The 25,703-nt window shown below is 54.3% G+C and overlaps 8 protein-coding genes across 8 annotated transcripts; 5 read left to right on the top strand and 3 right to left on the bottom strand.

Annotated features, from left to right (window-relative positions):
* Positions 1-72: 72 nt before the first annotated feature.
* AB675_8253 (DASH complex subunit DAM1) lies at positions 73-792 on the bottom strand (the record flags this gene model as incomplete). The annotated part of the gene is made up of 1 exon (XM_018148685.1): positions 73-792. The coding sequence occupies one exon, from the start codon at positions 790-792 to the stop codon at positions 73-75; it is 720 nt and encodes a 239-aa protein (XP_018004211.1).
* A 417-nt stretch (positions 793-1,209) lies between these two features.
* Positions 1,210-2,980, bottom strand: AB675_8252 (putative 26S proteasome regulatory subunit rpn3; the record flags this gene model as incomplete). The annotated part of the gene is made up of 4 exons (XM_018148684.1): positions 1,210-1,356; positions 1,406-1,519; positions 1,570-2,708; positions 2,755-2,980. The coding sequence occupies 4 exons, from the start codon at positions 2,978-2,980 to the stop codon at positions 1,210-1,212; spliced, it is 1,626 nt and encodes a 541-aa protein (XP_018004728.1).
* Positions 2,981-3,546: 566 nt separating this feature from the next.
* On the top strand, positions 3,547-4,338 carry AB675_8251 (uncharacterized protein; the record flags this gene model as incomplete). The annotated part of the gene is made up of 2 exons (XM_018148683.1): positions 3,547-3,611; positions 3,657-4,338. 2 exons carry the CDS (start codon positions 3,547-3,549, stop codon positions 4,336-4,338), a joined length of 747 nt encoding a protein of 248 aa, XP_018004659.1.
* Positions 4,339-6,134: 1,796 nt separating this feature from the next.
* On the top strand, positions 6,135-10,011 carry AB675_8250 (uncharacterized protein; the record flags this gene model as incomplete). Its single annotated transcript, XM_018148682.1, has 2 exons — positions 6,135-8,570; positions 8,617-10,011. The coding sequence occupies 2 exons, from the start codon at positions 6,135-6,137 to the stop codon at positions 10,009-10,011; spliced, it is 3,831 nt and encodes a 1,276-aa protein (XP_018004259.1).
* Positions 10,012-10,831: 820 nt separating this feature from the next.
* AB675_8249 (Anucleate primary sterigmata protein B) lies at positions 10,832-15,589 on the top strand (the record flags this gene model as incomplete). The annotated part of the gene is made up of 1 exon (XM_018148680.1): positions 10,832-15,589. The coding sequence occupies one exon, from the start codon at positions 10,832-10,834 to the stop codon at positions 15,587-15,589; it is 4,758 nt and encodes a 1,585-aa protein (XP_018004330.1).
* Positions 15,590-16,372: 783 nt separating this feature from the next.
* AB675_8248 (uncharacterized protein) lies at positions 16,373-17,838 on the top strand (the record flags this gene model as incomplete). The annotated part of the gene is made up of 4 exons (XM_018148679.1): positions 16,373-16,646; positions 16,697-16,955; positions 17,002-17,218; positions 17,263-17,838. The coding sequence occupies 4 exons, from the start codon at positions 16,373-16,375 to the stop codon at positions 17,836-17,838; spliced, it is 1,326 nt and encodes a 441-aa protein (XP_018004419.1).
* Positions 17,839-18,358: 520 nt separating this feature from the next.
* AB675_8247 (uncharacterized protein) lies at positions 18,359-20,864 on the top strand (the record flags this gene model as incomplete). Its single annotated transcript, XM_018148678.1, has 3 exons — positions 18,359-19,963; positions 20,020-20,166; positions 20,196-20,864. 3 exons carry the CDS (start codon positions 18,359-18,361, stop codon positions 20,862-20,864), a joined length of 2,421 nt encoding a protein of 806 aa, XP_018004490.1.
* Positions 20,865-21,148: 284 nt separating this feature from the next.
* AB675_8246 (uncharacterized protein) lies at positions 21,149-21,601 on the bottom strand (the record flags this gene model as incomplete). Its single annotated transcript, XM_018148677.1, has 1 exon — positions 21,149-21,601. One exon carries the CDS (start codon positions 21,599-21,601, stop codon positions 21,149-21,151), a length of 453 nt encoding a protein of 150 aa, XP_018004563.1.
* Positions 21,602-25,703: the final 4,102 nt, after the last annotated feature.

Raw genomic sequence — 25,703 nt, 5'->3', positions numbered from 1 at the left:
GCAGCATCGCACCACCTTGCAGCAATGATCGTGACAAGCACATGAGAGGTATCGACCAATATGCTCCCCTGCTCACTTCACACCCCTACCCCTTCCCCTCGGCAGCCCACTTGCAGCACCAGCCCTCCCAGCACCACGCCCTCGGCTCCCTCTTGCAGCAGGGATGCCCGACCTCCCACCACCGCCACCAATAACACTACTCGTATTCGTGCTCGCCGTAGCCGGCGTCTCCCTTGGGCCCCCAAGCGGCGCCATGCTCTTCCTTCTAGGAGTCTGCTTCATACTCGCATAGCTCGTATCCCCCGTCGCCAATGTAGTCTCGTCGCCTACACGCCCGCCTCCACCCAGCACAGTAGTCTCGTCCCCCAACAGTCCATCCCGTCGTCTCTGCTCCCTTTCCCTCTTCTGCCACCGCTTGATACTCTCCGCGACCGGCGCTTCCGGGAAGTCCACCACGAACGCGTTCATGTTCAGTCCATAGAGGAATGCCGCGAAGCTTTCGCCGAAGCGGGCAAGGGACTCGTGCATGAGCTGTAGGTGCATGAAGTTGGCTTCGAGATCGGCCATACTGTCTGCTAGTTCGGCGAATTGAGGCTCGAGGGAGTCTAGAGGGGTGGCGGAGTAGCCATGCTGATTGTTGGGGTCGCCAGTGGATGAGGCGCGGAAGGACGTGCGACTTGACGGGCGGAGCGGAGTGGTGGGGCGGGAAATGGGTGAGCGCGAGCGCGTGCGGGAGGAGGCGCGGGGTTGTGGTTGTGTTTGTGAGAGGGAGGGATGACGCTGGTGGGACATATTCGATTCGAAGCGCAGGGGAAGCAAGGCTCTTTATTCATTCGCTACACGTAGAATGCAGACTGTGCAGTGCGGAAGGACTGCGTTTGGGTGGGAGACGCGATTTGGAGATGGTTGTTGACGCGAAGAGTTGAGTTGGAGATAACCATCAGTCGGATATTTTGGATCACGAAACAGATCAGCTTGTCACGATCGTCGTTAATTGCTCATGTCTATGCTGGCAGCTCTATATTGTGAGAGGCTTCCCAGGTCACACCTGCCAGCGCTCACTTGATCGCGGCTTCGCCCCAACAATGCTGTCCATTGCAGCGATGCAGACATCACAAGCCCATCGCCCGAAGATGCTTTCCCTGTGCTACGATGCCTATATACCGTGAATCTCGGAGTTCGCGCTGACCGTAGCGTGCGTCTCTGCCCTCAGAGCCCTTCAAAGTCTCCACCGGGTGTATCGTCGTCGTCCATTTCCCCGTCGACTATTTCCTTGGCAAGTTCTCGCTCGCGCTCACGAGCTTCCTGAGCGTTCTTGAGCTCTAGTCGGTGCTGATTCATAGGGAAGCGCATGGCCTGGATAAATTAGCAAAGGCTTAACCATTCGAGGATGGAAAGTTTTTACCTTGACACTCTCATCATGGAGAGCTAGACAGGCTTGGATACGCTCATGGAACGCGTCGCCTGGTTCGCGTGTGGAGTAAATGTCACCGATGTCCTTGCTTTTCATGAAACCCTTCTCGTGGTCGAGACTAGCTCTATCACTCCGTCCCGGATGGCTTTGGCCACAATGTATTCGGCTGATTCTTCGCTGTCCAGTCCCAAACGGAGACACATATCTCGCAAAGAGATTCGAGCATATGACAGAGACATCATGCGGATGCCGGTCTTGATAACGTTCTGTCTAAGTCTCAGGATGAGAGTGTAGGTGTTGTCCGCTCTGAACGCCGAGTTGTACTTCTGGACAAGATTCTGGAAGCCAATGACATCTCCTGTGCTGACAGCTTGGACGAGCTGGAGATATGGCTGGAGCGCCTTCTCTAGACTTGGCTGGCGGAAAATTGCTCGATCAGGAATATCACCCATGAGCAATTCAACGACGATGAGGAGCTTAGTAGAAGCCTGGTAGAATCCGCTAGCCTTGTAGGTCGTCGGAGACTTTCTTGTCGCTCCGATCAAGTGCTCATGCGCTTCTGTGTAGGACAACTGGATGGCTCTGATTCTACCAAGATAGTAGAGATATCGTGCGATCTGATTGTTGGCAGCCGTTGGTGGGAAGGCTGTATGCGATATCAGCAGGTCGGCTTGATTGATGTGCGAGGTCGAGAGGTAGTTGCGCAGAAGTAGTGTGGTTACAGAAGCCTGAATGTCCTGGTCCTTGCGCAGGGTTGCTGTTCGAAGGGCATCAAGTAGCGTTTTTCGTATCCCCACGACAGCAGCTACAGGCGAAGGAGGTGCAGGAGCAGTCACTTCGTAGAATAATGAGTAGTAGAAGTAGACACGAGCAGCCAGGGGATCAATCGTTCGACGGTTGAGACTTCGGAGGTGGTTGACTAAGCCATCGGAGAATTGTGCACCGGTCTCGATTGCTTTGCGCTCGTAGAGATGGACCTGTACCAGAATCGACAGGTAGACGTCGATCTCGGGCAGCACTTCTTTCGAAGTTGTCTTCTGTGATTGTGGCGTGTCTTTCTTCTTACTCCATTCTTCCACTCGTTCTCTTGGAAAGGAAGCATCGTCTTTCACAGCCTGGAGGAGAGCGAACGCTGTTGGCGTAGGCCGGACATAGGTATCCATGATGACCGTCGCCAGCACGTCCGCAGTCAGCTGTGAGCGGACCGAGGGTATAGATCGAAGGACGCGCAGACTGAATCGAGGATCGAACTGCGTTACTGCTCGTTCAAGCAAAGCGAAGTTTGCTTTGATTTCTGCGGCTATTAGTTCGACTGATAGAAGAAGAGCCTGACAACATACCCTGAATGGCTTTCTCTCTCGGATCGACAGGTGTAGCCTCTTCTGTCTTCTCTCCATCCTTGGCCGCTGAATCTGTGGCTTTGCCGTTCTTCAAGGGAGGGACGACAACGGTCATTTCCTCGTCGCCGTCCTTACCCTTGCCATTCTTTGTCGGCGTTGTTGAATCGTTCATCTCGACATCACCTTGATCCGCGCTCCCGTTCGTTCTAGGCTTGTCACCACTCATCGTGATGATTGATCGGAAATGCAAGAGCCGTTACGTCTAACCTCCGCGCGACAGAACTCAGTCTGCTTCCACCAGACCACAGAGCTTGACCCTAGCGCTCTCCAGAGTCAATGGGCTGCAATGGCTTGATTAACACGCAGTGGCCGGTCTCGTTGTGCTGCAATATTGGATTGGATATGAGCACGGAAGCTCTGGGTTTGGCAGATGCTTTCGGCTGGGATATTGAGGTCGCTTGCAGAATTACGAACAGGAGTCTGTTCTATCAACCAGAGTTTCTTAATGGCCCATGCGAGGACAGACTGATGCAGCGGAGAAAGAAGTGACCGAAACAATCTACGGCGAAGTCATGATCAACAGTTGCGATTTTGGCCGCAACTTGAACTGAGGCTAGTGACACGTGACTTAGGCGTAAGAACCGCACGCGTCCCCGCGGTGCCGACCGACTTGGAGACAGTCAACACCACACTGGCATACAGTGTGGACAAGCAGGCAGTGCGTAATACGGTCGCAGAAGACCTAGCCCTGAACTAGGCCGTGTGAGCTTGGTGTGGGAATGCTGCGTCGCGATGTCGCTGCTCGCAAGCCATTTGGAGCAAATTGGTTCATCCGCTACGTCTATCGCCGACCTTGAGTAAGTCACGACGACCCACTGCGGTAGCAATGCTAATTTCTTCAGATTCCCTCCACCGAAGATCTTCACAAACGCATTGCTCGGCAGTCATGAGATCACGACACTGATACGAGATACTGAGACCCACGAACGAGCACTGTTCTCACTCGACCCTAACGCGACGAATGGTTCGCGGAGATCTGGCGTACACAACGACAATGGCTTGCACACGGAGAGGACTTCTGGGCCACGGAAGAGCATCTATGCTCAAGGTCCGCCTGCGCAACCTCGCTCCGTAGTCGCTCGAGTCCTGGGCCAAGATCTTCTCTATGACATCCGCCAGAGCAGTGGCAGTGCGGCAAGAGGCAAAGGCGCTGTCAATGTGGAAGTTCTCCTGCTAGGGGCCGAAAAGCTTTGCGAAGTCTACCATGTGGAAGGCGCGGTCGAGAGGATTGCTCTGATTCGGCAGAGGAACAGCAACCTGTCCTCGTCCATCGCCGAATACCAGCAGCTCGTGCAACAGCAGCAATCGAATTTGAATAGATTGAATACTGGCTCAAGTTTCGGCATTCCTGATGAGGACGACCACGCGCAGGAGTCAAATTCAGCGTACACCAAGCGAGCTTTTGCTGCTGAAGTTGACATAGAAGCCGAAGAAGCGGAGATTCGAGAGCTCGAGGCTCGTAAGAAGGCGCTTGAGGAGCGCGTAGCTGGAATGGGCAGTGATCTAGCTGGTCTGTTGCGCTGAAATGACGCCGACATTGACGAAGCACAATAGGGTTATACGCAAGGTTGCCCTGCGGTCATTGTGGTCGAATACAATAGGGTTTTCTCGGGACTAATGGCGAGCCTGCGCCGGAATGGTCATTGGTACCCTACCGAAGCCCTCAAGATCTCTCGAAGCGGACCATAGTGTTCAGTACCCCAGGTCAGAACTCAGCGAACCCGGACGAAACGCCGCAGGAGACGGCCGTGTCGCGGTAAACCAGCGACTGCCTTGTCACCATGCCGCGGATTCAGCTGCACGACATCCTGGAAGACACTTCGTAGTGATGAGTGACGAGAGAGAGCAATGGGTTCAGTCCATGAACTAACTACGGGCTCACCAGACGCGTCGCCACATCGGACAATGGCGACGAGGACACCACCAGCGCAAAGACGGTGTTTTTGGATGCCATTTACGAAGTCTCCAATACTCGCAACATGGAGGCTCGAAGTCGCCTGGCTCGATCAGAGCAGAGCCTTACCGACGTGAGCACGTCACGGCATTGGGGCCATGGCAGTTCCGTACTTTCTTGTCTGTGCGGGCTCAATACGGGTCAGGTGAAGCATCCACTTCGGAGGCAACCTGGCTTGAAAGAGCACAGAGTAACCCTCCCGGATGGAATGTGAAAGTGAATAGATGGTCTCGATAGGCTATGTGACGATGCATGACAGCTGTTATTCGAACAGCCACAGCCGACGATGACCAATAAGTATGCGAGCTGTTGAAGTTGTGTACTACCGTGACGACTGTCTTGCCTTCAGCCGTCAGCAGTGGTCTGCGCCAAATGCTGCACCAGCAAAAGAGAACGTTGTTGATGAATTGAGGGAGTCGCTGATGCAGCCAGCTCATGCTTCTCATGGCCTTCGATCGCTCAACTGCTTTGGACGACAGACACGTGCTGTTAGCGAAGAGGTCCTCAATTATGTAATCGTCGGATGTAATTGACGGTCCACTTGGTGGCTCGTGAATCAATAGCCGGGGAGTCCGATGCCTTGTTAGGGAACAGAAGCGCTGGCTAGCCTGTTTTCTCACTGTGCTTCGTATGGATTCAGGGGACATGGCTGCGCTTTCCGAGTCATGGTCGCCTGTCATCAGTCCACCCCGATTCCTGCCCGCTGTCATCCAGACTGCTATCTAGCATGACGAGAGAAGACACGACTTCAGCTTGTTTAAGCAGAATGAGCAGCATACACCAGATACTAAGCGAGAATGGCAGGATCTTAATTGGAGTCAATGCCCTGTAGTGACTTTCGCCAGTTGCTGTTCAAGCCTTCGCATCCTTGAGAGAAGCCCTAAAGCGACCCCGGGAGCAGATCTCATATGCGGTAGCTAGACTAAATCAGCGATAGCTCTTTGTGGAACTGTCGCAGTTTAAGAAGTTCCGTCCGTTGGCTTCGATTTCAGGAGTGCAGCCGACTCGGGCTGTCTGCGTTCGTTTTCTGCTCCAGGCTGTGCGTCTTGTAGACTGCAATCACTCGTGCCTTGCTGAACCTGGCCTCCAGTCCGTATACGAACCATTGTCGGCCTGAGTGCAGTTCGTGTTGGGTTAGGCACTGCTTGCATCGACTTTCTGGACCGCAGCCTCAGCCAACGACCTTCCCCGCAACTGAGTCGTTCTACAGACAAGACATCGCGCAGCACCGTAAGACTACAAGGAAGCACAGTATTCGCATACCTGTGAACATATTTCTACAGAAAGCGATCAAATGTGTCGTTGAGGTAGATCGCCGTCGCCAGCTACGCGCATAGCAAATTCTACCACATACGCACCGCGCAACATGCGACCGGACAGCGAGTACATCGCAAATCCGCGAAATCTGCGTAGTCAAAGCTCCGCAAGTGATCTGGTCTCTACATCTGGACGGTCTTTCATGGGCGGACAGCTACCTCAAGCGAACCCACCGCCCGCCTACATTGCGCAAAGTGCTGCCGAACACCTCACGTCGACCGAACTAGACCGACCAGTCATCGTATCTGAGAATGCTCTTGAGCTCGTCAATGGCTTCCTTGACCAGGTCCTGTATAACATGCTGTCTCTGTCAAAGTCGACAAACTTGGACGCTCTTCGACAGACTGTTCCCCGATTGCTAAGGCCTCGTTTGGGACAAGCTGCCATTTCTGCCGCGGAGGAGGAGCTGCGGGACTACATTGAAGGCGAAGATGCAGACAATATTCAGCAGCCGCCGAAACTGGTGAAGCCGAGTGATTTCGATCTGGAGCTAGCATGGAAATTGGCTCGTTTGCGCTGCATGGTTTACGCTCGGCTTGGCGACATGGAGGACGAGGATGAGGAGGAGTTTCTGGAATCCGAGAGACTTGAGGAACATGCGCATGGGTCGCCCATGTCTGTTGTTCCAATGTCAGCCATCTTTCTCACCTCAGTTCTGGAGTTTCTGGGAGAGCAAGCCCTATGTAACGCCGCTCAACATTCAGAGAGACGCCACAACTTTGAAATCAGCAAAACACCGGTTGAAGGCCAGCAGTTGTCCTTCGGAGATGACGAGCTGGTTGTAGAGCAGGCCGATATGCTCCAGCTTGGACGTGAAGGCCCCCTCTCGCGTCTGTGGCGCACTTGGAGGCGGGAGTCTCGCTCATCTGACTCCTTCTCGATTAGGCCTATCACTCCAGGTTCCGTAAAGTCTCCAGCATTTAACGAGACGTCCCATAGTCGAAAGCCCAGCCATGCTGCCTCGCCAACGCATGCCATTCCGGAAGAAGACTCGCCCAAATCCGAGCCATTGACGCCTGCGCAGATCCCAATTCCCATACCCGATACCGATGTTGATGAAATCGAGGTGCCTGGCTACGCGCGTGACAGGGCAGATGTCGTTGCTGGCAGAGCCAATCAACGCCCAGCTATGGGACCACAGCGACCATCAAGTCTGTTGATCATGCCTGGACAGTTCCCGGGTTCAGCAGGACCATCTAGCCCAGAAGTCCCGACTCGAAGCCCATTGCGGCCCTATGTCACTCGCCAGAGATCGCACTCCCTGCCAGGTTTCCCAGATGGCGATCAAGGCTATCAGCCTTGGCCTCGCAATGGCTGGACCCCTTCAACAGCACCGCAGAAGGAGCAATTGTCTGACCAGGTTAATAGTCACGACGAGGAAGGATCGCGCGAACTACGAACCAAGCCAAGCAATGAACAGGTCTCGCGACCGAACACCCGAGGAGGCTCACGGCCAAATGCCATCAACGGTGCAGCTGTGGCTGCGATTGCTGGCGCTCTTGGTGTCGAAGCTGCACGGTCGCGCAAAGAACGTGAGCAGAAGGAAGTCGCAAGGCCCGAAACGCCTCGTAAGCGAACGGTGGCCGAAGAGATCATGGGTACTTCTCGAAGCGTCGCACCTCCGCAAGGCGTCGATACAAGAGCATCGATCACCGGACCAAGCGATTTCGAGACTCTCAACGTACCTCATGAAGTGCAAGAAGATCTTGATGGTGATCCGGAGGATTTGGCACTAAGCTCGGGAGACGAGAGGAATGTCGCACGGAGCCATGCGCGTCGCTCTGTCGGTTCACACGCCAGTCCTGTAGTTCCAACCTCACCTACCAGCCCTCGCCGTAATCGGGAGGCAAGAGTGATGGGGAACTCGATTGTTTCATCACCACGTGACGAACCGGCCGAATTTGGCGAGGAACTGGTATATGACAACGAACGACCTCGAACGCAGGAGTCAGTCACATTCGAGCCATCCGCTTTTGCGCAAGCATCCGAAGCTCAACAAAGCGCGAGGAGCTCAGGAGCCTCTGATCTTCCACTTCAGAGGCCTGAGGAATTCGAAGATAGCACGCCTGTGCTTCCAAATGGTGCATGGACCACTTCAATTCCTCCCCGCATGTCTTCACGAGAGCAGCCACGGCCTGGTCATGGAACCTCCGGCTCAACCTCACAGTACTCCAATCACTCTAAGCACTCCTCATCGAGCAGCAAGATATTTGGGCCAGGCGGGCAGCCATTGAAAGATCAGCGGGCAGATTTTGGCGACTTTTCTCCCCATTCTCGTTCTGCAAGCGCAAGTACACAAAGAGTCATTCCGGGCCAGATCGTGGGTGCAAGTCCAAAGCAGAATCTGGCCGCCCGTCGTGAGCATGTACGTGTGAGAGCCGATTCGGAGGACGATGCAGCCAAGACTAGGAATCTTGAGGTTCTGATCAAGAGTGACGAAACTCTGCATTACACTCTGACCCCAGAATCAGCGCGAGCTGAAGAGGTATGGACCCACTACACTTCACCCTGACCTCACTAATGACTAGCAGTTCCCTGCATCCGCCACCAGCAGGCCCAAGACCGAAACTCAAGATCTTGCCGACTTCTTTCGTAATACTGCACCGCCGGGCGAGAAGCCAGTCTCAGGCCATAATCGCAGTGCTAAGCAATCCTTCAATGGGCTGCGGTCGAATCCACCTGAACATAACACACAAACAGGGGGATCTGACACCATGAGATCTCAGCAGGGTCCGCCAGCCGAATTGTCCGCTATGCCGAGCTCACCTCGCAGAGTTGTGTCTGTCCAACCGCGCGATCCGCGTCCTGAGCGCAACACCACAAGAGATCTGGCTGACTATGTGCGCTCAACTGGACCTACGGACGACACGCAGCTTCCACAGGCACTCGCACCTCAGTCAGAGGACACCGCCAAAGAAGCAACGCTCACTCCCGCCCCAGGATACGTTCCCCGAAACACTAATATCGACCGAGCTCAGGTTCCCCGTGGAGCGAACAGGTTGAAGTTCCAGGCGAGAGATGCTCGTCCACAGCCAGGATCCGAGACGGCCGACCTCATTGACTTCATCCGACAAGGCCCACCTCGTGCAGTTGGTGATCATCGAATCGACCGTAAGGTGGCACCATTCCGCACTACAATGGACTCCGACGACTTGCAAGCACTGGCACCACCAAGTGAGCTTCCCGGACGAGATTCGGTGGGCAGCAACCATGAGAGTACAGCTACCAAGTCTATGCAAGAGTCAACAAATTCGCGCACCGCCTTGCTCGACTCGAGCCGTCACAACAACACCAGAACTACTGCGCCACCCATCAATCACGATGTTAAGCGTCAAGTCATCCCAGAACAGGATGGAATGCCTACCAGAACGCGACGCAGAGTCAAGGATCCGTATGCTATCGACGTCAGTGATGATGAGGAATTTGAACAAGAAGTAGCACAGGCCAAGCCACGTCGGGAGGAAGAGTCTCTCATCGACTTCCTCAGGAACACTGCTCCTCCACCAGGAATGTCAGCTCAGCCTATCGTAGTGACTGGAGCCCGTCCGCAACAGCAGGCCGACCTCAAGCGTTCCGCTAGCAACTCGAAGCTACGAGATGTCCTGATGCGCAACGGCTCTTCAAAAAATACGATTCCTGCACGCAGCAATGGCGCGCGCGACGAGCCACCCCGTCCACAGGCCAGGAGTACTCCTCGGCAAGACACCTCAGGGGAAAGAGCCAAACCAAGATACCAAGCTCGCGAAGCTAAAACCTCTGCCACCTCCACATCTGATCTCGCAGACTACTTGATGAATAGCGGACCAGCAGATTCTACGCACTCTCTGGCAAGCGCAACAGGAAATTCTCGGGTCGTTCGATCTGATGTCAAGGAGCAGGCTGGCTTTATGAAGTTCTTTTCGCGGAAGGCCTCCTTGCGGAGATAATACATGATTTTAGAGGTGGCCCTATCATTAGGTTCGTCATACTGACGACAGCACGACGGCGACGTGCAGGCTGGCGGGGAACGGGACTTTGATGTGAGCGTTCTTGGGGTGTGCTTGGGTACCAGAGTTAGGAAAGGTTCAAGGCTTGAACGTCGTGCCACTCCTAGTAGGTCCCATGTAATAGTAAGCCACGAACATAGATGATTGCATACAGAGCGACACCATATATTCCACTTCTGTGACCTCTACGAAGGTCTCCGGGATATCGTCCAGCCGCGGAGTCATTCGGCGGACTCCAGGTAGCATTTCTGTCAAATTTCCTACAGCGCCTCCCCAGCGGAAGTATCTACAATGCAACGATCTTGCTCAGTGACGCTCAAGTGAGGCTGGTCTCAAGCCCGCCATCTCGATCTGCGAAATAGTGTCAGAGCCTCAGCGCCCTCCCTGACCTAGTCCGAGGAGCCCCTTATCGAGTGCATGATCTGATTGATAGTAGCGACGGATACCATTTTCGGACTAGTGTCTAACGGCTTCACGAGGCGGGCTCCACCACAACTTTTGAAATGGCTGGCGCGTTTGAAGCCCTCCCCAGACCCCTCTTACTGAACTTCAGACCGTATTGCAATCACATCTGATACTTGATCGGACGACTTGATTATTACTGTGATCGCATTGTAGCAATACATATCTACGCGAAATCATCCATCAGCGCGTGCTTGCATCGATACTGTTATGAGCAGTCAACACCCAATCGCGTGTCAACGCCTCAACCGCAACCGACAGATGTCAAACCTGCAGCAGGGAGTCTGTTCAGGAAACCATGTCTTCCTCCTTTGTCGGCTCTAGCCCGCCGTTCCTGCGCAGATCGTCGCGAATGCCTGGCGAATTCGAGGCCCAGGAGCATGAGCAGATCGATGACGCGACGATGGATTCGATCAACGAAGAGGACCGAGAACTGGGGTCGTTGTCGTCTTCATTTCTCCCACACCAACGCGACCCGAGCAGTCTGCTGGAGAAGACGGAGTATAGCAGCGCGGAACAACCCAATACAACGATCGATGAGAAGGAGATGAACCACCAGCTGGCCGATGTCGAGTCGAGTTTTCTACCCGATATCTCCCAGATTCAGCCGCAGGACGGTCAAGTGCGAGGCGCAGACGACACGTTTGCGTTCGGAGTGCTGAACGACAACATTGCCATACGTAAACGACCCCATCCAATTGATGTTACAAGCGCCTTCCGCGATATCGACACAGAGTCAAAGGAGAATGTACCGTCACCAAATACGCCCGACCAGACGTTCAAGACACCTGCGATTTCACAGAACGGATTCGAGGGAGCGGATGATTCTCAGGTGTCAGACAGCGCTGCTCCGAACACATCTCAACTCGAGCAAATGTCGTCATCTCCGGCTACAGTTGCGCGCACAGTGTCGCGAGTCCAGTCTCTGGCAACGATCGGAGGATACGAGACCGCAGCAGAAGACAGAGACGATCAAGAGTCGCCATCAAAGAAGCCACGAACCGTGCAAGATGATGAAGAAGTGACACCACGAAGAACTACGCACGAGCACCTCAACATACCTGCCTCGGATGCCTTCAGCGGCAGCCTTAATTCCACAGGCACTCAACGTCATGGAAGACCCAAGTACCTTCAGAGCCGGACTTCGTCAGCACGACTGTCGTACGACTCTGTGGCTAGTTCTACCACAGATACGAGCGACGCGACACTCGGCGCCGACTTTGCACTGCAGTCAGGTGGAGCGGCTCCTGCTAGAGGCCGACGTCGAGACAAGCACCTAGACATATCACGTCAAGTAAGCCTCGGCAGCATAGCTTCAAGTGTCTCTGGACTTGGCCTCAGCGAAGACGAGGGACGATCAAACCCGGGCTTTAATCCTGACCTGTCCACACTCCAGGAAGAAAGCCCACGATCGAGCAAAGATATGCGCCAGACGCCTACCGGACCAGAGACGCCGAAAGCATCAGCAGTCGCTATGCCGACGGACACTGTTATTGCGGCCAACGTCCGTGATATCGAAGTGCCCGGAACGTTCGCTCGACAATACAGGCAGGAGCGTGACATGTCGCCAAGCAAAACCCTGACAATGGCTGGCATGACACCAGGTCCAAAGCGAGGGCTGACTCTCAAAGAACATCGGAGCACAGTCGATAAGCTTAGCAAGGAGAATTTTGATCTGAAGATGAAGATCTACTTCCTCGACCAGGCTTTGCAAAAGAGATCAGAGGATGGGATCAAAGAGATGATCACCGAGAATGTGCAGCTGAAGAGTGACCGCATGCGCCTGGAGAAAGATAACCATACTTTCCGCAAGCAGATCCGACAATTGCAGCAGAAGCTTGACGAGAAGAACGTGCAGTCATCACCCAAGTCTGACCAAGGATATGGTACGGACGATGAACGTAGTCCTACTGCTGAGGAAGAACTATTGTATCTTCGCGAACGGGTGGAGACGACAGAAATCGAGATCGAGAAGCTGCGCTCGGAGAATCTGGCGAAGGAGGGCGAGAAGCGTCGCTTGGCAGAAATGGTGCGTTCATTGGGAGAGAGCAATCCTGGAGCAAGCGATGTCGGCTCTCGTGAAGAACGAGATATGTGGAAGGATATGCTGGAAGCCGAAAGCATTGCCAGAGAACAAGCCGATGACGCAAACAAGAAGCTACGAGAGGAAGTCGCTCGATTGCGGCAAGACTCGCATGGCCTGGACAAGTCTAAATCTCGCAAAGGCTACAGCGGCTCTGTCATCTCGCGAGCGAGCAGTGGCGAAGCTTTCCAAGCGCAATCAGCAGAGCTTGACAGACTGCGACACGAGGTGTCAGAGTTGCAGAAGACTATCAGCGCACAAGCTTCCGCGCTGACTTCCCGTAACAAGGAGAAGGAAAGACTGTACCAAGAAATCGAAGACCTGAAGCTCCGAATGGGCGGAGGTAGATCTATCGCTGGTGATAGTATCCTCGACAGATCTGCTTCGCGTATACGGTCTCACTCCCGCGCTAGCAATGTCACAAGAATGTCACGCATAAGTGACCAGGAGAGGGATGAGCTCGAAGCAAAGATTAATCAGCTAAGAGACGAGGTGAACCAATTGAAGATGGACAACCAGAATCTGCAGCGCGAAGCAGATGAGGCTGTTCAGGAGCTTGATGCTATTGACCTACAAGCTGAAGCCGATGCAAGGACGTTCAACCAGGAAATAGCAGACCTGGCTGCAGAACGCGACGAAGCACTTCGCGCTGGTGAAGATCAGGAGCAAGCATTCCAGGCTCTCAAAGAAGAGGCACAGAATGAGATCGATGGTCTGGGAGACGAGCTCGATGCCAAAGCCGAAGAGTGTGAACATCTCAGCGCTGAAGTGCAATCCTTGAACGAGAATTTGAAGGCCTTGCAGTCTGAGATGCATTCAGCAAGCGAAGGACTTGTGCGTCTCGAAGATGATGCACAGCAAAACCTCGCTCGATACCAGAAGGTCAAAGCCGAACTTGATGACAGCAACCGCGAGATCGAGAGCATGGAGAAGTCTCTTGCTGAAGCGGAGAGTAAGATCCAGCGCCTGACTGTGCAACAGGAGAGCAGTCATAATGAGATTGCTTTTCTACGAGAAGAGCAAGATGGCGACAAGATCAAGATTGGCGATCTAGAGTCACTCCTTAAGAAGGTGCACTTCAATCTCGAGTCTGAACGAGAGAAAGCTCGAGAGCTCGACGGTCGCCTCAATGAAGAACGCCAACAGCACAACATGATCACGAGCAAGAAAGAAAAAGACGTCCAGCGCCTGATCACCGGCCTTAATCAAGAAGTGTCTAAGACTACCGAGGAGCTGCGACAGCTGCGGAAGATGCTCTCGACGCGCGAGATTGAGCTGTCGTCCTGGAAGGACAAGGCTGAGGAGATGGAGCAAAGTCTGCGCAGCATTTTCAACGATCCAAGCGCAAGCCGTGCAAGTCTCGTCACAGCGATCGAGAAGATGGCCCAGGACTTCGAGTCCGCCCAAATTGACCTCGAATCTACACGTCGCCGACTCGATGAGCAGCAATCCATTATGCTGAACCGGGACCAACTGCTTGAGAACAACAGTCATGAGTTCGGCAAGATACAAGCTGCTCTCGACCGAGAGAGGCAGGGCCGACGGCAAGACAAGCATTCATTCGAGCAAGCCTTGAAATCACAGCAGCAAGCAACACGTGCTATGACTGCGACCAGCTCGAAGATAAATGAGCTTGAGCAGGCACGTTCCTTAGATCGTAAGCGTCTGGCACAGATCGAGACCCAGTTCAAAGAGCAATTGGCAGAGAGAAATCAAGTGCTTCTCACGCTATGGAAGAAACTGTCCGCGCTTTGTGGACCAGACTGGGCACACAATAACAGCCTGATCAATGGCAATTTACCTTCGCAAGAAGTGATCGGCAACATGCTCTTCTGGCCAGGTTTCAATCGCAATCTCATGTTGGCAGCCAAGCAAGTCGAGGGCACCTTTGCGACATTCGGAGAAAAGATCAAGAAAGTGGAACGCGAACTCTACAAAGACTACCGGAACCTTGAACACACACTCGAGCAGCGGACCAAAAAGCTAGAACGCATTGAGGAAAGCTGGGAGAAGGTCAAGCTCAGGCAAGCCGAGATGGAGGGTCAACTGGGACATTCGCGTACGAGCAGCTCTCGTTCAGGGCTTACCAATGAAGTCAGCAAGCTCAAGGGTGAAAATCGACTGCTCAAAGCCGAGCTGCAGCTCCTTCAGCAGCAACACCACCGCCATAGCTCCCGTGCGATGCGCCCTGAAAGTCGCATGTCTGTTCGGTCCAGCGCCATGTCCGTGGACGGTCCAGCAGCGCTTGACGGCGCCCTAGGCTTGCCACCAAGGACCTCCAGTGTACGCAAAACCAGTCGAGGGCCAGGTCTCGAGCGTTATAACACTACCAACATCGTTGAGCATCTTGCTGGCGTGGACGGCAGTATGGCTTCTCCAAGATCGAGCTCCATCTCCAGTCGCAATTCGGGCTATGTGATCACCAATGATCGTGATCGGGTCCCAGACAGAACACTCACGATCCCGGCCGGGGCTATGCACGCACCTCACAACGGCAACTTCTCTCTACCGCCCAGGGAGCCGGCACCGATGCCACCTGCACTTCAGACGAACGGCTCCGGTAACGAAGGCGCTGGATATGGCGCCACTGGCCCAGGACAAGAAAAGTGGATCCACCGCCTTCGTGAGCTAGAGCGACGCCTCAAAGCTGAACGGGAGGCCCGCCTGCTCGACCGCGCCGGCATGCGCAAACGACTAGAGGAGCGTGATGCAGTGAATGAGGAACTGCGAATGGAACTCGAGCGGGAGCGCGTTAGGAACAGCCTCGACATGTCCGGAGAACAACAACGACGACTTGAGGGCAGCACAAATGAGAACAAACAGTACCGCCAACACGCCATTGGTGGACCAGACGAGAGATATGATGACAGCTCCCTGTTGGAGGACAGTGAGCTGCTCGAAGAAGTTGGCGACGAGGACGACACTATGCGTCCACAGAAAGTTGCCATTCATGCTCGAAATGCGAGAGGATAGAGTCCATGGACAACACAAACGACAATCATAACGGAAGCGGAAGAGGCCTCGCGGCCGCAACTCCGTAGAATGAAGATGGGGAAGAAGAAGAAGTTGGTACACCGATTGAGTGATGAGTGTTGGGTGTGCAAGGGGTTTCCGCAGTGTGAGGACTACTGTGGAAGATTGTACCATGGAAGGGAGGTATCAATATTAGGCCAATGCCGAGGCTGCATGCATCGGCTTGAAGATGCTGGCGATGCTATTATTATTATTGGGAGAATCCCGGGGGCGGTATTTGTACAACATCACTACACGTCGACACCAGTCCCGGAGACTGTATCATTACTACAAAAGCGGCGGTCTTTCGATGGAGTCCGGGTTGGATAAATGACTGCATTCCAAGGTTATCAGTACACGGCGGCAATTGGATTAAGGGGATCGAAAGTGTATCAGTATCGGCATTATTAGCGACGGCGAGGGACGGCTGCCCTATTCATACGGAGAGGTGCTTTAGGTAGGCATACTATTGCTATTGCTTTACATTACTTGTTGTTTCCTGCTTGCATTCATGTTCTTGTGGAATGTGTCGTTCAACGATCAAGCTGCGAACATTCGGCACACAGATTAGAGGAAAGCACGACCGGTCGGCCTGCATGCCACGCGTTCCTGCCTAGGAGGGTCAGAAATTGAGTTGGAAGTCACGACTTGTTCTCGATTTCCTACACATCCAGTCTCCGTCATTCAACTCGCTCAATAGGGCTCACTTTCATCTCACAGCATGCTTCTTTCTCGTCACTGAAGATGGTTGCTCGAACTGTTCGTGCGAACGATCGGTTGTCGTCGCCTATGAGTGATAGGTCATCGAAACGGCCGAACGACGATGAGAATGACTCGACGACCCTCTCTCCTTCCGACAAGCCGACCGATTTCTCGTCTGGCCTAATCGTTCCCGATCGTCAATGCTCTCGCGAGAGCCATGTGAGATCGCCCACGGCGAAGCCAGCGGCTACTGTACCACGACCTGGTGATGCGATCCCACGTCTTGCGAACAGCGGTGACAACACAGAGCTTGAAGGTGTGTGATCGTCCTGCCATTGGCAGACCACGACGCTGATTATCAGGCAGTAATATCAAGCATCGATATCGAAAGCACTCACTCAAGAGAGTCTGCCTCCGATCGCTCAACAGCTGCAAAACGCAAGTTCGCACCGCTAGAGAAGTCCTCCATCTCGACAGGAAAGAAGGGCAAGGTCACGAGCAGCACAGACAGATGTCAAGAGCCGCGCCGTTGGGGCATCGTGCAAGGCCATGTTCGTCCGTCTGATGCATATCGAGAATGTCTGCTTTCACCTCACAATTACGAAGCTCTGCTCATGCACGAAGCGTAAGTGAATTGCCACGATCATTCCTTGCAAGGCTAACGTGGCTAGTGAACCTGAAGCGGTGGTGCTTGTGGACTGCGGCAGTAACCAGATTGTTAGATGGCCGAGAGATCGCATTTGCCACGAGTCTGCTGTGATCTTGGACTTCGTGGCTTCAGACAACTTTCCCGTCGATGCCTGGTGGGATCTTTCTCACGCCGCCGCGCAGGCCATCGAGAGATGGCTGCGCCGGGGCACCAAGGCCTTATGGGAGAAGTGCGACTACGTGTGTCGATGAAGCAGCCCTTCTACCTTTTCAACCTCTACAAGTTTGGTGAGCGCTATGATGTGAAACGCCTACGGAATGACCTTGTGGACGAAATGCTCAACTATTTCATGCATGCGCCAGCTCACGAGCTCTGGCCCTCAGAGGCGGTCGACGGAAAGTCGCCAACGGGAGCAGCTCTGGCGCGTACGGATGAAATGCTTTTACAGTTCGTCAAATCCGGCATCAGCGTAGATACTATTCTCGGGCAGCTTCTCTCACAGCATCTGGCTCGACATCTCACGCTTGACACAGCAGGGAGAAAGACGCTTCAAGACTCGGAGGAGTGGCTGAAGCTGTGTGAGACCAAGCATGATTTATGGACGGCTACGATGTCGAAGTGGACGCTTGCAGTGGGCAAAGAGCTGAAGCATGTGGTTTGGGAAGATCGCTGCACATTGCACGATCATCATGAGGACACTTATCATCACCTCTCGATCCAGGCGGACGATGTTTTGGTCAGCACCCAGGACCTAAACATCATCAAAGGCGTCCTCGCTTCACGCCAGTCTGTCGAGCTGAGATCCTGGTGCGAGAAGGCATTACTTGACAACTTGCATCGTAGTATTCCCAGAGATTAAGCTCAAGGACAGACAGAGGCCGCCGGAGCGTTTACACGGGACCGCTGCTGAGCGAGTCTCGTTACATTTGTAGCGATCTTGTCGTATCTGCATAGTGTACAAAGCTTTCCTGTAGCCAGCGATGGCGCCTCCATCGTTCGAGCGCAACGTTCCGTACCAACTACACTTAGGCCAATAACGCTCTCGTCGAATCCCCCCAAGGCGCGCATGCTGGAGGCTGCATGGCGTAAGGCTTGTACGAGAGGCCCCAGTGGGCTGCATCTCAGCCAATTTGGGCGCCCAATCACGACAAGCATTGTCACCGGGTACGCATGTTTGACTGCTTATAAAATGAAATAGCGTCCTGCAGCTCTCCGCGCGAAGGATTCGCGCCAACAAAAAGGTTGTGGTACCGCACCTGTGCCCCTGACAAACGTCGCAGTGAGCGTATGATGCCTTCAGCTTCTCTGATTGATCTCCTGTGTCGAATACCTGTGGTCCGAGTCTACGGCGGCAACCCCAAGCCGGTTGACAGCCCACCATGTCATCCCACCTGTCGGTGCGGGACGAGCGCCGAAGCCGATCCAAATCGCCCGGCGGGCGGGACCGCGACCGCTCACGGTCGCACTCGCGTGACAACCGCGATCGGTCGCCTGCGAGGCCGGATCGGAGGTCTAGCAAGTATGACGAGAGTGAGAGTGAGAGCGAGGAGTCCGACTATGATCGTAGGCGGCGGGACAAGCGGTCGGGTGGTGGTGGGGGTCGGTACGAAGACGATGAAGAAGACCGGCGGCGTGGTGGGAGTGGAAAGAAGAGCTCGAGACATAAAGACAGTGACAGTGAGGAGGACGAAAGATACAAGTCTCGATCGTCGAAGTCAAGCAGGCGCGATCCGTCCGTGTCTGATGATGACAGGAGGCACGATCGACGCAGAGACAAAAAACGTTCAGATTCAGACGATGATCGTAAGGGTGGTGGGAGGAGGGAACGAGACCGAGATTGGGAGAGGGAAAAAGAGAAGGAGCGAGATAGGGCAAAGCATCGCAAGAAGCAAGCATATGAAAGTGATTCGAGCTCGTCAGAGGAAGAGCCGGCCTCGCGCAAGTCCAAAGACCGTAAAGGATCACAGCCAGCGGTGAATGGCTACGGACAACCAGTATACGGCTACCCGCCCGGCTATGGTCCACCAAACGGCTACCCAGTTGATCCACGATTCGCTCCTCCGCCTGGACAGTATATGCCCCCACCAGATGCAGGACAGCGAGCAGGCTCATTCAGCGGTCCTCCGCCAAACTCACGCTATGTTCCGCCTGGCTACTACGATGACAGCCACCGGCATCCGGAGGAGCGAGAGCGAGAGAGGGAGCGTGAGCGGCCGCGAAAAGACAAGCGCTACGAAGACGATAGCTACGATAGAAGAAGTTCCAAGGACGATCGTCGTGATCGTGACCATGACAGGAGCGACGGTCGTCATGACAGAGACCGCAGAGACAGGAAGTATCACGACGACTCATCATCACCGGAGCTGGTCACAAAGAAGCTCGGCAAGCTCGCTGTTGGAGGTGCTGCTGGAGCTGCCACGCTTGGAGTTGGTCTGGGAGCAGCTCAGCATGCTATGGGAAATGGCAAGCCTCCGGCATCACCTCTACTTGAGGCGTATAAGGGCACTTACCAGTCAATCTCGCCCATGCCATCAGCGCTAGTTCTCAGCAAGCACAAAAACGACTCAGATCTGTCGGATTTCGATCTTGACTCTGATGACTCTCGCGATGAGAACGCCGATCTGAAGCGGAAGATCAAAAAGCTTGAACAGGAAAAGGAGCGACACGCGAAGGAAGACCGTAAGAGGGAAGGCAAGAGAGACGAAATCATGGAGATCTCGCCACGATCCACAAGGGACGATGATCTTCATGTCCACAGCAAAGGACCAAGAGGTCGAGCGGATTCGGACGTTTCCACTATGGTCATAACTCCAGGAGGCGTCAGGAACAAGAAGAAAGTCAGCTTCTACGACGCGGATGATGATGCGAAGAAGATCGCTGCCGCACTGGAAGGAACTCACCGGCCGCCGCATGTGAAGCCCTTGATCCAGATTCTGCCTGGACTTTCGGACGACGATATCATGGCGCTTCGGTTGTCCTACAAGGTAGGCTCGCCTCCATCAGCACGTGCACCTCAGGATACAGCTAACATTTTCCTTAGAACCACGCCAAAGTCGGCGGCCAAGGCATCAACATCGCCAAACACATCAAGATGCGCGTCCCAGGCAACCTCGGCAAAGCTGCTACGCCACGGCTTTGGGCCGCTGGGAGTCCGAAGCATACTGGGCCAACAGCTGGTACCAAGGAGGTGCAACACGCCGCGAGCTCCTGATCGAGTCCCTCATGGGCCGCAGCAACAGCGACATCCGCGAGATCAAGAATTGCTTCAAGGACAAGCGCTATGGCGACGATCTTGAGCGTTGCATGAAAGCCGAGCTGAAAGCTGACAAGTTCCGGACTGCAATTCTGTTGGCGTTGGAGGAGAGACGGATGCCGGAGTCCAATCCTCTGAACTCGAAGCTGGTCATGGAGGACTGCAGGGAGCTGTATCGGAGTCTAGCAGGGGCCGGTGGGGAGAGCGCGATGATTTCCATAATTGTAGTGCGCAGCGACGCGCATCTCAGGGAGGTGATGAAGGCTTTTGAGAAGGCGTATGAGGTCAATTTCGCAAGGGCGATGATCGAGAAGTCAAGGAACTTGGTTGGCGAAACACTGGCACATATCCTGAATGGCGCGCTAAATCGGCCGATGCGAGACGCGTTGTTGCTTCATCAGGCGATTGCGGAGACACAGCCAGGGAAGGAGCGGGCGGAGCTGTTGATCAGTAGGCTTGTGCGGCTGCATTGGGAGCCGAAGCATTTGGAGAGAGTGAAGCAGCAGTACGAGAACAGGTATGGTAGGAGTGTGGAAGGAGCGATCAGAAAGGAAGTTCTGGCAGGCATGAAGACGGAAGAAGGCAGGCATTGGTCAGAGTTCTGTGTTGAGCTGGCTGCTAGTAGTGCTTGAGGCTAGGACTCGGCTGATGCAGATGCGACAGATGCCAGGCTTTGTTGCGATCTATTGTAGGTACAACTGATTGCCCAGGTGAGCTATCTGTGAGCTGCCTTTCAAGGTTGGCCAAAGCCTTTGGTGAGGTTCTTTGGACTCCCACTGGTCTGTGTCGTTGTTGACTGCGCTGTCATGAGCGGCTTCGTGGTGCTTTGGATGATGGGCTGGACGCTTTCGTGTCTGGCTGTGGAGTGTCAGTACCAACAAGTAGGCAATCGCTTGGGTGGATACATGATGGTTCTTCAGACTGTGATGGCTTGGCCGACGGCCGGAGCTTCGTCCTCATCGTCGTCCTCGTTGTGGTGATCATCACCATCGCTCTTCGTAACGTCGTCGTCTTCACCATCCTCATCCTCATCCTCATCCCCGTCGCCGAGAGATTCCCGGGACGCTTCCTCCAGCGCGTCGATAGCCTCCTTGAGAGCGATGCCAGCAGAGGTGAGACACTTTCGGACGCGATTCTTCTTGTACTTTTGGTATGCTCGATATCTACGAGGGAAGCGGTTCTTCAGCAGATTATCCAGCCTACCGCGCTGCTCCTTATCGCCTGTGCGGCACTCACGTGCGTACTCCTTGGCTTTGAGCTTCATTTCGGGAGTGCGAACGACCGCCTTGCGGCTCTCGTCCTTCTTCTTGCCGTTCTTCCCACCTTGCCCGGCGGCGGACCCGCCGTTCTCAGCGTTGGAAGGAGCCATGAGTGCGGTCTCGAATCGTTGCTTGGAATCTGAAACAATTAGCATGCTTGATTGGGATGGAGATCGGAATACGAGAGAAGCTCACAGAAAAGAGTGTTCGAGCTGTGCTAGACCGAGCGAAGGCGTTTCGAGGAGGACTTTGTGCAGATAACGAAGCACACTTGACGACTTTCGAGCCAGAGATATTCAGCAAGCATCCGAATAGTGGTCAGTCTGTGATCATTTGTTTGGACCCGCTTGGTGCATTTCTTTTGCCCATCGCCATAGCAGCAGCACCAGAAATTCATTTTGTGACCAGCCTCACATGAAGACATGGATTCTATCTGTTTCCGAGCATCCTCTCTGTCCAAAGCAAGCCTCTAGTTCATGCTGGGAATGAACGGAACAGAAGAAGAAATGCAATAGAGAATGCCAAGACGCTGGGCCTCCTGAAATCTCAGCCTGACATTCCCATGCCCAGGAGGCTCTGATCACACAACATGCTGCTGTGCATTGTAAATATCACATCCTCGATCTTGTAACGCGACATGCGATGTGCTGTGCAACGTGTCTGGCATGTCTGGCAGGCTTCCATTCTTCGACTGAAGAAGCGGCAACGACAGCTGGCTTTAGCCGCATACGAAAGTTTCGTGGAACCTCGAGTCTGCCTTTTTCGAGCCGCTCGTCTAGATGGCCGCCTTGTGAAATCAGACTGCCTCATGCTCTACTTTAGTACCAAGAGCAAGTCCAGGCGGGAGCTTCATCGTTGCTCGGATTCGCAAGACCTGGCATACACAAACAGCTCGGCTTGACTCTCGCAATGATGATGTTGATAGGTGCTCTCTTCAGCCTGCAAGGAGAATAGGTTGAGCTGATATAGAGGTAGATGGCTTCCATCTGAGCCATATATCTAGTGGGCCTGGACTGGACCTTTGCTTGTCTGTCTGCTGATTGGCGAACCATTCGCGGGTCATATTCTGCGATTGCTGTGAAGGCGCTCGATTTGCGAGACTCACCACAGTGGCTGCAGACTGCAGCTTGTGACGCCGACAGATGTCCGACCAACGCGTGCTGGGCTAGGTGTTGCGATGGCCCTCCGTATCTGTAAGTCGACTTCGCATTGCCGACAAGAGGCGGATCTGGTCTTCCGTTATAACGAGCACGGACTGCCAGTGCTTCACGGAATGCGAGTTGAGATCTCAAGATGACCAGAAGATCGATGCGGGTGCGGTCTGCGCTCTTGCACGGTGAGCTTGCCACTCCGTAAGCCGTACATGCAGATCAGCGTGATTTTAGCCAGCGACCACGTACGGAGGTCTTAGCACACGATCACCATGTTAAGGCTGCTTGCGAAGCAATCATAGACGTGTTACATTGGCCCATGGGTCAATGCCAGCGCTGAGTTGAGCTGGTATCTTCTCGAGCAGAGCGGTCTCCCATCGACGGACCACCGGGGTGTTGTACTTTCAAGCCTCTTGTATGCTCACTGTCCATTCGAGTTGCCACAGGTAGAAAGATATAGGTAGTAGCTGTATTGAATATGTGAAGCAGCTTTAGGAAGACAGGCTCGTCTACAATCGAGGAGAAGAGTACGACGTGGATCGTCGGCAGGGGTTGACTCTGCCCAGTAGAGACGAATGACAACAGAAGATCAACGATGCTGATTGCTGCCACTGTAGTACTGCGAGTCTGCAGTGGGGACGACGCTTTGAGAATGGTGCACCAAGGGCCTTTGACCTGGACCCAGATCAGAGATCTGATCCTGCAGCGTACCAACTTAGCCAGCGTGACAATTTGGGAAAGAGCGGACGTGGCCCTTTATGGCAAGCTGTGTTGCGCGTGTGTTTTGCCATATGTTTCTCACTCCTCAAACAAAGACTCCTTCACACTGTGAACCGTTCTGTGTTGTCTTACTAGCTGCAAGGAGCGTCACTGCTCCTATACAGCCGTAGAAGAGCTTGATTTTGCACAGCGGACTCGGACAAAGGCATCCGCCAAGCCTCGCCATTTGGTAGCCTCGCCACCCCATCTCGACATACGACAACGACCTGCATCATCACGTACGCCGCTCCTGTGGCCTTACTTTCCACAGAACGTCCGCCGGCATCGAGTAACCGGCTTCCTCGACCAGAAGAACACACACGTCTGCCATTTGCGGACCATCAGGCCGAACCCGCCGACGAAACGACTGTCGAGATCCTCTCCTTCGAATGAGCCACAAACCGGGCTAGGTCAAGCGATAACGTGGCCACAGGCCACTCACCCTATCACCTCATCTCGTATCTGCATGCTAAATGCATCTGTGCGTCCGATATAACCCGCCGGAAGCGCCGACGCCGATTGCAGTAGCCCAACAGAACACGTTCCCGCCAGGACAGCATCCGGGGAGCAATACCGTCAAAGAAGAACAGAATACAGCTCACAGGTTGGCTTTAGATCACCCTGGACAAGTCTTCCGCCCACAGGGTCAGGACAACCTCTTCCAGTAGGCAGGACAATCCTCTGCAAGCCTCGCAGGAGGCCCGGAAATAATGAGCATCGGCCTTCCCCCGAGCGATAGACCACTGACTGGCTAACCTATCCTCCAACACGGCCGACACCGGGAGAAAGAGAGCTTCGACCGTCCACAAACTGGCCACAGCCTCTGTGACTGCCACAGGGAAAGAGCTGACAGAAAACCACCGTCCAGGCATCTCGTACAGTCAGCAGTTGGGTCAAATTACCATCTCGGCGATGCAAATGCGGTTGCTGACCATACTACCGACTCGTTGTCAAGTCATAGACAAACCGCGGTGCAGACCTCGCACAGCAGATCGTGAGCACTTGCTACTCCCTGGCAGAGAACATGGGTTGGGCGGGTGCAGCCGATCTGCCCCATAGCCCTCGCGAAGCCCCGATGCTAGCCTCCAGTGCCCGGATGAGATGCTTGCTGCAGCGTCGTCGGGGCTTTCCCTGGCCCATCTGAGCTACCTCATTTGGCGTTGGGTCAATATGCAGTACGGCCACCGAGATCGATCGGATCTTCAAGTCTGCCATGGCTATTGAGGCAGCAGAGAAAGCCTACCGTGCTCCAGTACGAGCAGAATTCCCTGAGTCCTGAACGCTGCTGTCATGCAAATGGTTCTCGAGCACTTTTGCGGGCAGAGCCAGAGGACGTCGTGAATCATGTGTTCCGCATGGAACCACGACGATTTCCGGTCTGTGCCAGGAGAACGGTGCGGATGATCCGCCCGGATCACGAGCAGTAATTGTCCCGGAAGGCGACGTTGCATTCCACGTTGTCGGCATCAGTGCTCGCCCGACTCCTGGCTCACCGTCCGAAGATATTCCGCCGAGCTGTATCCCCTGCCTGACATTTTTCTCCCTGCATGTCTTCTTTGGTTCGGGCTCCCACCGAATTCTACCTCGAGATATTCAGGAGGAGATGGGCTCCGGGACGCCCGCCACCAAGATGTCCATTGGTGTCAGTCGTCAGAGCAGTACGCTGTTCTTCTGTGACCTCAGGCAACCAGTCTAGCTCCCAGAGACAAACCTGCCAGTTGAGTAGGCGGTTTGGATGTTATGGTCTCGTCTTGACTTGTGCTCTCGACGAGCATATCAGGTCTTTACAGGCAGCTCAAGCCCTGCGGCTCGATGGCGGTCGGTAGCCGAACACATGCCGAATCCAGGCGGCCCCATGAATGCTTGTCACGAGAGGCGGCCCTGATGATCCTCTATACATAAATAGGTATTTCCGTCCTCAGGGTTGGGCTATAGGGCTGATGAGCCCCCAAAATGTCCGATCTTGACAACCGTCCGAGATTGTTCCAGGGTATATCGGGCCTTGCTCGAGGTGAGCCGGCGCAGCGGCAAGCCATAAATCCACAGGATTGATCGAGCTCGGTGACCAATGAAGACCGATGCCCACGCCTAAAGCAGACATGGTGTCGGCGTGTCGCAGGCACAGCATGTGGCGCCCCGGAGGCTTTAAGTGGCATAGAGAGATGCTCTTGATGCTGCACATGCGCTTCGTGGCCTCTTATCGCTGCTGCAGCGCTTGTCGCTACTGTGTCGGATGCACGAGGGTTGATTGCGCGATTTAAGCCCGTTGACTGCCAGGCATTGGCAGTGATTGTGTGGGGGT

Source organism: Cyphellophora attinorum (genome assembly GCF_001299255.1).
Source record: "Cyphellophora attinorum strain CBS 131958 chromosome Unknown Contig3, whole genome shotgun sequence".
NCBI classification, from domain to species: domain Eukaryota; kingdom Fungi; phylum Ascomycota; class Eurotiomycetes; order Chaetothyriales; family Cyphellophoraceae; genus Cyphellophora; species Cyphellophora attinorum.
Note: the sequence above shows the minus strand (reverse complement) of the source record. Positions and strands in the feature narration are given on the sequence as shown.